We start from the raw sequence: 12,327 nt of genomic DNA, 5'->3' as shown, positions 1-12,327 counted from the left end.
TAGTATGAGTTATCTTATACGACTTTAAAATGGAAAAAATAGAACAAAAGTAGATTTCCCATTCAGGTTAGCTTTCTCTATCAGTCCAAGTTATGAACAATTTACTATATAATAAACAATCTAAGATTTCTGCTAACAATTCTTGCTTTTGATAAATAAAATCTATTTTCAGAAAACTGAAAAGATGATTTCCTTCTCCGATATTCTTCTGTTAATCATGGAAAAGATTGTTTTGCATGCTTTTCTCAATGTACCTATGGGATTGAGAATATGCCCATGTGTCCTGATAAAGTCAGTTATCTGAATATATTCCACTTTGGAATAGCAGATCTAAATGCTAACTAAGTAACTACCATCATGTTCAAGTTCAGAACTTGAAGATATTTCATAGTATTAATAGGCCCTTTATTTTTAGATGTGTCGAAATACCAAATATGAATGGTCACATATGTCCTAATGTACTTGAGAAATCTCACTACTAATTTTGTGTCAGTAATTTTTTAATATTGTATTTAAGAAAAAAAGTTTCTATCCTTTCTATTGGCATGATTCAGAGGGGGAACAAAGCTTAATCCAGATGTTTTGTGTGAATGCACATTCCTCACTAAATCTCTTAGGCAGCTGCTTTAGTGACTGTGACTAACATGATACTCTGTCGTCTCTTTGTATACATGTCTAATTTATCAGTTTCTTGTAGATTGTCAGCAGCCTGCTGCCTCCGTACCGCCACAGTGCCCACAACTAGCCGAGAGGCAAGACTGCCCAGCTGTCAGGTAAATTCAGATGTCCTTTCTTGCCCCAACCAGCTGCATGTCAGATCCACAGACCCCAAGCTCTGCTTTCCAACCCCATAACCTCCTACACATAATTATATTTGCTACATTTTATTTCAAATGTGGGCAACACAAACACACATTGGATACCTGAGGTCCTTACGTGCCCTGTGGAAATCCAAGAGAGCTAGAGTTTATTTTACTGGCCACTGGTGGGTAGACCAAAGGCTGCCTTCAGCTCCCTTGTGTAAGGAAATATTTGGATTACTCCAGTGTGTCATTACCTTCTAAAACAGAAAACCTGGAATCGTTAGGATGTTTGGCTTACTTTTTCTTTTGTTTGTCTTTTGTCCTTCGAATATAATTATCAGGCACACAAACAGGAAAGATATAAAGGATGTCTAATGTCTGTTCCAAGACAACTTTATGAAAGTTTCTGTGTTCTGTCCATTCAATGCCCTCATTAAAACTGAAATTGAAAGGTGGAGAAAAATTTGTAATTGACATTCGAAAAAGAATATTTATAGTGATAGAGCCCTTCGTGTGACATTAACTGAGGAATTTTAAAGGCAGGTTTATATACTTTCTGGACACTAAACTAGAGAGTTTGCTGACAATCTCTATCCCAATGAAAGCTTTGCAAATCCATCATGAATTCACTCGATCTTGGGTGAACGTCCCCACAGCCTCAGAGCACCTGTCAGGACCTCGTCATCGTCCCGTGATACTTCATCTCCAGTTGTTTGGCCTCTGATGGTGTCAACGTTTTATAGTCTGGTGTGGCTTTTATATCTGCATGTTGTTCTTTCCTCATCTCAATGTATCTGTTACTCTTCTACCAGGGCAAGGCTTCTTTTGGGTAGGGACAGGCCCAAACGTATTTCCATGTATGTCTGAGAAGTAGATGTCAGCAGCAGGCTGCATGTGGCCATGGGTTAGCCGGAGAGCTGGGAGCCACAACTGCTGCTGAGATACACCGCAGCAGCCACAGCCTCAGTGTGAGTTGGTCTCTGAGGCAGTTGTGCAGCCAGCTGTCTAAGTGGGATACTGAGTTAGCAGGAAAATGTATATGATTAAACAGGCCCCAAGCCAGTGTCTCCTGGTAGGTGTCTCAGCCAGCCCTTCACGCCACGTCCAGCAACAAGGTTTTTACTCCAAGAAAGTTCTTTGCCAACATCCAAATGCCCTATTGTAACAGTTGCCAGCTGTAGAGTAATTTCAATTCTATAAGTAACTAAATATAACGGTTAAACCCATCTCCATGGGATTCTATGTGTGTAGTGGTGAAGAACGTGGACTCATAACCTACAGCCTGTTCTCCACCAAGCACCCGTCACCCCACCCAGGGCTGCGACAGTGCCAGGCACATGACATGTTCAGTACCTACTGTTTCCAGGAATGAGTGAATGAGCTCTGGAGTCAGATTGCTTGGGTTTGAATTCCACCTCTGACATCTACCAGTTGTGTAGCCTCGGAAAATTGCTTTGGCTGGCTGAGACTGCGTTTCTTCAACTATCAAGTCATGATGACAGTGAGGCCCAGTCCTGGCCCATTGCATGCTCTGCATTTATGTTGTGACTAACTGTTCGTAGTACCTAACTTCCTCAAGACCAAGATCTACCTTTTTCAGAAGTTCTCTAAGTTGCTTGGGCAAAGTATGGAAAAGGCTAGAGGGGAATGTTTTAAACTTGAATTTTATTTCACCTAACTTTTTTTTTTTTTTTTGAGAACCAGTTTGACCGAATGGTTACCTGCCTCAGTTTCATATATTCTGAGATGTCTGAATTTAGATTGCTTGCTACCTCCCCCCAGATGATTTACTTTAAAGAAAAGCAATTTAATGAATTACAGTGTTTCTAGTTTCTACCCACGTAAAGGCACCGTGGTCCAGAGCAGGCTTCCATTGTCCCCCATTATGGTCCACAGAGAAATGATAAAATGCATATAGACCTAAAAAGACTGTCCTTTTCAAAGTCACTGGGATACAACTGGCTTCTTTCCACCCAGGCCCGCTGCCAAGTGGATTGCATTTAATGTCCTTACTGCCCTTTTACTTCTTTCTGGCAGAAAAGTTAACCAATAGCCAACCTTTGAATTCCTACCATGTACAGGTGTTAAATTCTTTATACTTATTAGTCATTGCAACCCTGTAAGGTAAGCACAATTATTACACCCATTTGAAAATGAGGAAACTGAAGTTTGGGGAGGTAAAATGACTTGTTCACGGTTCCCCATCCTGAAAGCAACTGAGCCCAAATGACTCAGGCACCCATTTTCCTAACCACCACTGTACACAGTGGCACTACAAGGAAATGTCCCGTTTCCTCCCCCCACCCTCTTTCAGTTATGCTGTGAGGAACATAAGGAACAAAGTCAGGGAGTATTTAAATCACCCATGTTGACTCTTTATCCCTGAATTGGAAAGGAACATCTGTTTAAATGAGAAACGAAATGTGCTAAGAATGTTGAGTGATTACAGTCTGCTTTCTCACTTTAAAAATCTTTTATACTTCCTATAGCTTGTACATATATCCAGGAAACTATAGCTGTATGGTTTTGAATAAAAGAGCATTTTCTCATTTTTAAAAATATAGAACTTATATGTGCTTTTTACAGACTGATTTCCATTATAGAGCTAAATTATTAAAGTTGTTTATAGACAATGGAAATCATAATATGAAAGGGATACCTAAGGTGTTGCAGCCTTAGATATAATATTTGTAGAGAGGTTTGGTATTTAGCACTTCTCCCCAACAACTTGCTTACTTGGAAAAAAAAAAAAAGAACCCTTTCTGGATATATATCCATTTTTATATCTTTGTAATAGTTCCTAGGCCAACTGTTCACAGCATGGTTTTACCTACACAAAGTAAGCTCTAAAATGGTGTAGGTTGAATAATGAATGATTCTTCATTATTCATTATTGCTAAAAATATTTAGCAATCAGAACTGAAACTAAATTCATCGTATCCCTGAAATGATTAGAACATATAAAATATTTGCATTAAAGAAATAATTTCTTAATCTGTAAGCCAAAAATATGCTTCTCTCACATAACATGCAGTGTGTTTGCATTTTATAAAAATTCAAAATAGTAATAGTATAATATAAATTATTTATAATCTCACTTTATATAAGAAATCTGAAATAATGAGGAAAATTTTTTCAATTTTTGTATTTTTTAATTATAGCTGACATTCAATATTATATTCGTTTCAGGTGTATAGCGTAATGGTTAGACATTTATATAACTTACAAAGTGATCCCCGATAAGTCCAGTATCCACCTGACTCCATACATAGTTGTTACAATATTATGGACTGTATTCCCTCTTCTTTACTGCCATCCCTGTGACTATTTTGTAACTGCTAATTTGTACTTCTTAATCCCTTCACCTTGAAAAAAACTTTTAATTATTGTGAATGACTTAATGTTAAGGTGTTGGGCTAAGTGAGTTCTAACCTGTGTTTAAGCTGTTACACACTTCAGCTGGTCAAGCAGAAACACTTGTCTTCCTTTACCAAGAAGATAAGGGGTCTTCAAAAACTTATTCCTCTTGTGCTTCTTGCCGTAACTTACGTTGAATAATGTGTTTAATCCCCTAAAAAGATAAATCATACAGATTGAACAGAAAAAAAACTGTTGGGTCTGTAGGAAAGTCTGTCTGCTATTGTGTTTCCTAGGCCGTCTGACCAAGTCTCCCATGTTTACCTACCATGTTTTTATTAGGTTGGTGCAAAAGCAATTGCGATTTAAAAGGTTAAAAATAATTGCAAAAACCGCAATTATTTTTGCACCAACCTAATAAAATAAAGAGGAAAAATTTTTATCACTGGTTGTCCTAACTAGTACAGAGAAGCATATCTTCTTTTCAACTAAATTTATAACAGTTCAAAGACTTTGGGGGTAAGAGTGACCTCAAGCAGATCGGTATTTTACATAATTATGATTTTGTGTCAACATTCAAGAGGATATATACATAGGGATAATTTCAGTACCAAAGATTAAAATTTTAATGTTAACTTTTAATGAGTTCAATGGTAATATTAGCTTTAAAAAACACCCTACATTTATAGAAATAAATAATAATGAAACTTGAATGCTTTTCTCAAACACTACTACTGGCAGAAATGAATTCCATAATATTAAGAGGAAAAGCAGAATGTTACAAAAATGCCAGTGTCTTCCAAAATCCCCATGGTGGGATTTTGCTCCTGTTAGATTTCAAAAGATCTGAACCCAAATATGAACTTGTAGTTTTACCTTAGGAAATTCAATAATTCTGCTTCCTTATTCTTCAGGATTATTTCTCACCACATCGATGAGCCTGAGCATTTCTCAATTTATTTAAACCAGAGGCTCTCAGAGGTTGTTTGGAAGTCTACGTAATGTACTTAACAAATAGGAAATGCTTTAAAACTTTACAGTCTTATTTAAACTACCAAGCTAAAGAAGATAGGGGGAATCCTTGGAGCAAAGTAGGTCTACACTGGCAAATTATCCTATTGCATCCGGATCTACCAGAGAACTGATAGAATCTTCGAAAGCCTTGGTCCAGCACCGCCCGCATCCTTGCGCGATCCTTAGAAATGCAGATTCTCAGGTCCCACCCCATACCTTGGAACAGGAGTCTGCATTTTCCCAAGGTCCCCAGGTGGTTCGTACACACATTAAAGTTTGAGAAGAACCAATCTAAAGAAACCTTGCAATTAATCCAGAGACCTAGGGAACGAGACTGAAAAATTGAAAAAAGTGATCGCAAGGAGGAATTCACGTATCATTTCCCTGACACATTTTCTTTTTCTTTTTTGTGCGTGTTTTTTTTTAAATTAAGTTTATTGGGGTGACATTGGTTAGTAAAACTATATAGGTTTCAAGTGTACAATTCTGTAATAAATCATTTATCTATTGCATTGTGTATTCACCACCCAGAGTCTTAAAAAGCCACAGTTGTCTTGGCATGCTTTGGATTGAAATCATTTTCCGTAAAAAAAATTTTTGTTCGGGGTTTTTGTTTGTTTGTTTGTTTGTTTTATTTCTGTGAAAATGATGTGTCTGTCTAACCTTTCAAGTATGGCTGGACCCTTGTCAATGAGTTTTTGGCTGACACACATGTTTTTCATTTTCAGTCCTGACATAACTCTCCCTGACGAGCAGCCACATTCCAGCTCGCAGTGCACCCCTCTCCACTGTCTCTCCAAGCCTCCTTACCCCTAGCCTTCATCTTCTGCGGACAAACATCTGGGATGAACGGTTCTGTAGCCACACACAAGATACTGCCCAAGATCCAGCGAGTGTTTTCTTCTTGGTTGTTCCTTGTATGATGGGATTAACGCCCATCACTTTGGAAGACAAAAAGAAGTTGAGAAGAATAACACAACGCACAGACTCCAATGTTTTACGGTTTCTCTAAGTACAGATAAACTTCTGCAATCAAATGGCTACAGTTCAGTTAAATAATAATAATAATAAAAAGGACCAGGACACATGTGTCTCAGATGGATGGTGTTACCTCCTTAGAATAAGAGAGACTTACGACAATGTAAAATACATATATTGTAAAATCATCTTTCCTCATACTTCAAATTTGGCTATAGAAGTTGATTCCAATATTTTTTCATCATTGATATTTATTTTGTACTTTATTTGCCACATGATTTATGTCTATAAAAATCATTTCTGTGAGAGGTGAACTTAATTCATTTATTTTTAAATAAGCATAATTTGCTCAATTAATTGTGTTTTAATTTAGTTGGAGATCTGGAATTGGCCAGACTCTGGTCATTTTTCTTGCACAGAATGTTAAATGAGGTGCATCGGAATGTTAACAATAACTATTTTGCTGCTACACTGATATTGTTTATGCACTTATTTTCTAATCATTAGCTCATTAACTGCTGGATTTTTTTTTTTTTTTAAACTAGAATACTTCACTGGACATTAAGTAAATCTAAGAAAGACTATGTTATGATTCATTGACTTATTCAACTTTTGACGGCATCTTTAATTTTTTAAATTGCAGGCAAGTAGATGCACTGGTGCTGCTCCTTTGTGTGTGTGTTTGTGTGTGTGATAATGTTAAAGAAAGCTAAATAACATGAAGGGGAAAAAATGGTGTGTTTATTTAATGGCCAGAATTTTTTTTTACTTCTCCCAAATTCAGGGTCCTACTATGAGTCTTTCCTGCTAACAGGTATCAAATGGGAAAATATATACATAGATAGATGTAAGTTAGCCTTTGGTTAATGAATTTACCCAGAAAGTGTTCAAATTTTGATTAAAATTGTATGTTTTGTTGTTGTTAGTTTTTTTCATAATGAATCTTCCTTGCCAAAAAAACAAACAAACAAAAAAACAGTAGATAATAAACCTTAGCTCATTGTCTACTTTTGACAAACACTCAGGTGCCTACAATCATTATATTATCTGTATTGAGATAATACATGTTCCTAGTTAATTTACAGATTCTGCTGGGTAACCTTTATGACTTGACTTAAGGCAGTGGATTTTCATAGCAAAATTTATTTTGCACATAATCTGACAAACAAGGAAAACAGCTAATTGAGCTGAAAGGTCTAACACTCTTGGGCTCCTTAACTATCATGTGCTGCCCACACAATTGCTCCTAGCCCTGATTCCTTGTCTGGTCAGGTAGCCTTAACTTATTTAAAACCATAATGGTTTGACCTTTTCATGTAACGATATCTGTAACTTCTCTTTAAAACAAAAACAATCCTCACAAATGATAGTTAACAATGCAGGGCTCTAACAATGGAGATCGAGTAAGAGCCACTCACCTTATTGAGTGGAAGTGGGTGGGACATTAATGGAACAGTCCATCAAAGATGGCGGCCAATTGGTAGTCATTAAAGCACAGTACAGGAGCTTTCATTAGTCATACACCTTTTAAGTAGTGGTCACTATTACCAAAGCAACCAAGAGGTTTTAAGGTTCTTATATGAGTGCTATTTTCAACAGTGTCCTTTATTATGCAACTTGGAGTAGTTGGAACTCTTCACCATAAATAAGGAGTCAGGTTAAAGTACAGAAAAAGAAACAAGTCTTCATGAATTCTTGGTCATGGTAACCTGACCTTCTGTTCTTTCCTACCTGTGTTGCCTTGCTGTTCCTAAACATTTTCTTCATTGTATTGGTGTTGTGTCTGCCTGGAACCAGTGTTAGTGAGACAGTGTGGATTATATTAGAGTTCAATTAAAGGAAGCTACCACCCCCCTACCCTTGCTCTTTCTTTTCTTTTCCTTTTTTTCGAGCATCATATGTTTAGACCTGAGAAGTGGCATGGATGCAAAGCTGACTTTTAACAAAAAGTGTTTGTGCCTGAGGGAAAATATGCTTCTTTAAAAAGTCCCTCAGAACATCTTCCTATATTATCTCATCAATCTTGTTGGTGGTACATGAATTCAGCAGTAAGTGTTGTCTCTGAAACTATAAGGCAGTAATGCCTACTGACAGTGCAGTATTGCATTTTTTCTCCCTTACTCTGTATTTATGACCTGGTAAAAGACCGAGTCACAGACAATGCATTTATTTCTTCCAATATAAAGTTTATCAAGTCTATTATATGTGAATTTTATTTCAGTTCCTTTATGTCAACAGAGGAGGAAATGTCTGTTTTGAAATACCAATTGTATAAAAATTTTAGCAAAACTTTGCCAAGGTATAGAAATTTGGAAATACATTTCTAATTTTCAACACAAAACTAGGCAAAAGTCCGCAAGCAGTAAGAGAGAATTCCATGTATTTACACTGTGGCATCATTTAGTATAATTTAAACTGAGCCGTATCTGTAGGCATTTATTTATAGGTATTTAAAATGAATAAATATGTGTAGCATTGATAAAATTAGTACCTGTAAAGAAACATGATGATTCAAAAGGAAACTGAAAAATTGAAGAACTAGTGAAAATAGAAAAAACCAAACCTCAGTAAGACCAGTTGAAGAGAAATGGGGGCGGGGGGGGGGGGCGGGAGGGGGAAGACTACATAAACACAATAAAAATACTGGCTAATTAAAGGTAACTATGGTAGCAAGGGTGTTTAGCAAAGTAACCAGGTAGTTTTTAAAAAGTAAGCACAATTACCATTCTGGAAAGTATAGAATGCAGAAATGCTTTCCTACTGAGGACTTTTCTTAGTTAAAAAATAAAATAAAAAGGAGCAATAAATTGTCTTTGGCCTAAGTGCACAGGGGCATACAGGACCCTTGGGTTAATCTTTCCAACCAACTCATGATTCACTGGAACCCTTTCATGTATCCAATTCTGTTTCAATAAGAGGAATTTGGATAACTTTGAGAAAATAGTCTTCAGTGTGAAAGATTTATATTAACTCTAGGAAAAAGATTCTTAGCAGTGGAAAAATTAATCATTGAAATTGATAATTATAAGGATTTATTTTTAAAATTAGATATTGGTTGTCATAGTAGGGATTAAGTGGCTAGATATCTTATGATAATGTATTATAATTCTAGGATTTCGTAATCCTATAATTCTTTTACATTTAAAAATAAAGTTATTCTGGTTAGTCATAAAGTATTTTATTCCTTGAAAATAGGACAGCAATCTTAATTTTTCCAAGATATTTGGTAAAGAAAATAAATAAAACAGGATTACTATTTTTTTCTTGTAACTGTGTTTCATAATATCTTTAAAGTTGTCCTGAATGTAGTAATTTACTATAAAAAGCTTCAATTGTCAGAGTCTAAAAAAACAAATGTCCTCAGGAATACTTCAGAAATAGAAAGTGTATGATTCCTTAGAGGGGTAAATGCCTCTCAAACTTTATCTTTACTTAAAAGAATCTTCAACGTACAATATTTACTTTTTCCATGCTTTGGAAAATATTCTTGAACCAGATGTTGTTCAGTTTCAAAGCATGAAGCATTGATCAAATAAACCATGAATATGAACATTTCCTGATATTTTGCATTAAATAAAACTCTCTGCAATTCTCAAGTGTTAATTACAAAATATGAAAAGGAAGAAATATATTTTCTACTGGGATGAGTCAGCAAAAAGACATAATCTGTTTCTCAGAAAGACGTATCAGGGGAAACTGGTCAATTTCCGGTAAGCAACTCTGCTGGTTCAATCCAAGGATGCCACAAATGCATTAATATTGTAGATATAAAGTAGGACTAGATTCAAAAGGAACTCTTAGGATAAAGTTCACAATTTTAAGAATTTACACTTCAGTTTGTTTGTTTACTAACCAGAATGATTTAAAATAGTCCTTATATTTATGATTGCAAAATTCACAAGAATATGTTTTCAAATAAAGGGAACATAATTCTTCAAAAAGCTGTTGAACTGGAGTTGTGATATGTAATATGATCAGTGCTGATACTGACGTAATTTTTCCTTAAAATCAATTGCTATGGACATACAAGACCAATCTAGCTCCCGAGTGACCTTTTCCATTGTCTATAATAATACCCCCAGATGAGCTGTGTCTGTAATTAAATTCATCTTTATTTAAATGCCAAATTAACTGCCGTTGTCCCTGATGTATTGCATTTGTAACCTGATTCCATTCTAACATCTGAAAGATTTTGTCTAGACATCTCTTCCATCCTTACTCAAAGTATCACTGAAAAAGATAATTAGTATTAAAATATGTTCTCCAATGAAGGATTTTCTAGAAAAAATATTCAACTTACAAAGAAGAGCAGAAATTAACTGCCTTTAGAGTAAAGGTATGAGTGCATAAAAGTATGCAGTGTGAAATGTTTGCATGAAATATTTTGCATCATGTAAGCTTTCCCATATTCATAAAGTGAACACTATAGAAATCTTATTTCTCTTGTGATTTCTCCATTAGGAATGTAAGGAGATTGTTACCTATCTGGTCTCCTTTCCATATTGAAATGCATGGCTCTAAACTTCATTGTATTTTTATCCCTTTCCTCTGGAGTTATTTAAAATTTGTCCTATTTAAACTGAAGTCTAGATAAATTGCTGAGCCAGATTATTTCTGTGATTGGTGTTTAATTGCTGTATAACATTGGTTGAGAACACATTTTTATTTTAACTTTTTTCTTTCAGAGTTATTCTTTGATCATTATGGTTCTCTAATGAAAACACTGAGAAGAAAATCTGATGTGTTTTAGTGTGGCTGTGTTTTTCTCTTTAAAAACTATTTTTAAAACAAAGATCAGATAGCTATAAAGAGAAATGTCAATTTGTTGATGAGTCATTATTCGATGATAATGGAGATGCAGAGTGAATCATTTTGTTGTTTGGGTTCATAGTATGATTGTGTACCAAACTGTAGAGGAAGTAAATAATTTTAACATCATCGCCACAAAATTTTTAAGCTCAATGGTTTGACTGTTAGAGTCAATTAAACAATTCTTTGAAAATCTTTTATGACATTTTTGTAATCTACTCAGTGTTTTTATTTGCATGATTATGCATATGTGATGAACCATACATGATTCCGATACTGTATTTCTTTCCAGTAATAACAGTTATGTAATGAGTGGTCAACCCCAATTTCTACACTGTATGATTATTGTTATAATGATTGTGCTATTCCTACATTTATTTGCAATTTTGTTATTATGCCTTTTGGGGTTGGTTAAATGATGTGAAGTGTTTCCACCTAATGATACCATATAAAACATGACTAAAAGACTGACCTAAGAAACTCTTTTGTTGCTAATTATTTTTAACAATCCACATTTCAAAGAAAACTTGTTCTCAAAGACATATGCATTTATTTTAAATTCAAGAAAATTCTTACGAATTTATTATTTCTTGTCCTTTTAAAATTTCTATTGTAGACAATCCCAAGTGAATGTCTCATGGGAGTATCTATATATGTGCTTGCATTTGTGTAATCTGATCATACACTCAACGGTTGGAAAAGGTACTCCAGTGCTAAGAAAATAACTGAAGCCAATATATTAATTCTCATATCTTGGTTTATGTTACCAACTGAATATGGTGTAATGCATAACTCTTTCCAGTAAATAAACTGGTTATCTTTTGTTCATTTCATCTATAATAACTTTTTATTAGCTTGAATAATTTTTCTGTATGTCACTTTGGTTTTTACCTACAAAAGAAAATAGTTTATGACTTTCTACATGATTTATATATTTATTCAAAGTGAGTGCTTATTTGAACTAAAAACTGAACACTTTGCTTTGACATTTCTACACATTCCTTATGAAGAAATGTGTATCACCTTTGCCCATTCTCTCCATTTATCATCTCTCCTTGTAATTTTTACTAAAAGGTTATTTTGGCAGGAGGATACCCTTAGCTTAATTAGATTAGCAACGTACCAACATGAAAGAAATACCTGTTCTAAAAAAGGGAAATGTTATTTTACTGAAAGAAACATGATTTTAATGAAAGAAGAATGCTTTATTTTAGGGAGAGAATTCTTTGTTCTCTTCATATGGAGGAATTACAGAGTCCCACAACTTTGAGAAAGGTTACGTTCCTAGCTCCTTCTTCAAATATGTGTTGTAGCAAATCAGCTACTGTGGGACTTACCTGCTTTGACTCGATTTTATTTCAGGAGG

General features: G+C 35.0%; 1 protein-coding gene across 6 annotated transcripts in view; it reads left to right on the top strand.

The window, feature by feature from the left end:
* BICD1 (BICD cargo adaptor 1) overlaps positions 1-8,755 on the top strand; it is a 236,874-nt gene extending 228,119 nt beyond the window's left edge. For 4 of the 6 annotated variants that reach the window (XM_074325844.1, XM_074325843.1, XM_019736733.2 and 1 more), the window contains 2 exons: positions 698-773; positions 5,903-8,755. In XM_074325844.1, the coding sequence (XP_074181945.1) occupies positions 698-773; positions 5,903-5,990 (164 nt within the window). In that variant the 3' untranslated portion in view covers positions 5,991-8,755. Of the gene's footprint in view, positions 1-687; positions 774-5,902 lie in introns of all 6 variants that reach the window. The other 2 variants (XM_019736747.2, XM_019736779.2) reach the window with 2 other exon arrangements.
* The last annotated feature ends 3,572 nt before the right edge of the window (positions 8,756-12,327 follow it).

Source organism: Rhinolophus sinicus, linkage group LG02 (assembly GCF_036562045.2).
Source record: "Rhinolophus sinicus isolate RSC01 linkage group LG02, ASM3656204v1, whole genome shotgun sequence".
NCBI classification, from domain to species: domain Eukaryota; kingdom Metazoa; phylum Chordata; class Mammalia; order Chiroptera; family Rhinolophidae; genus Rhinolophus; species Rhinolophus sinicus.
Note: the sequence above shows the minus strand (reverse complement) of the source record. Positions and strands in the feature narration are given on the sequence as shown.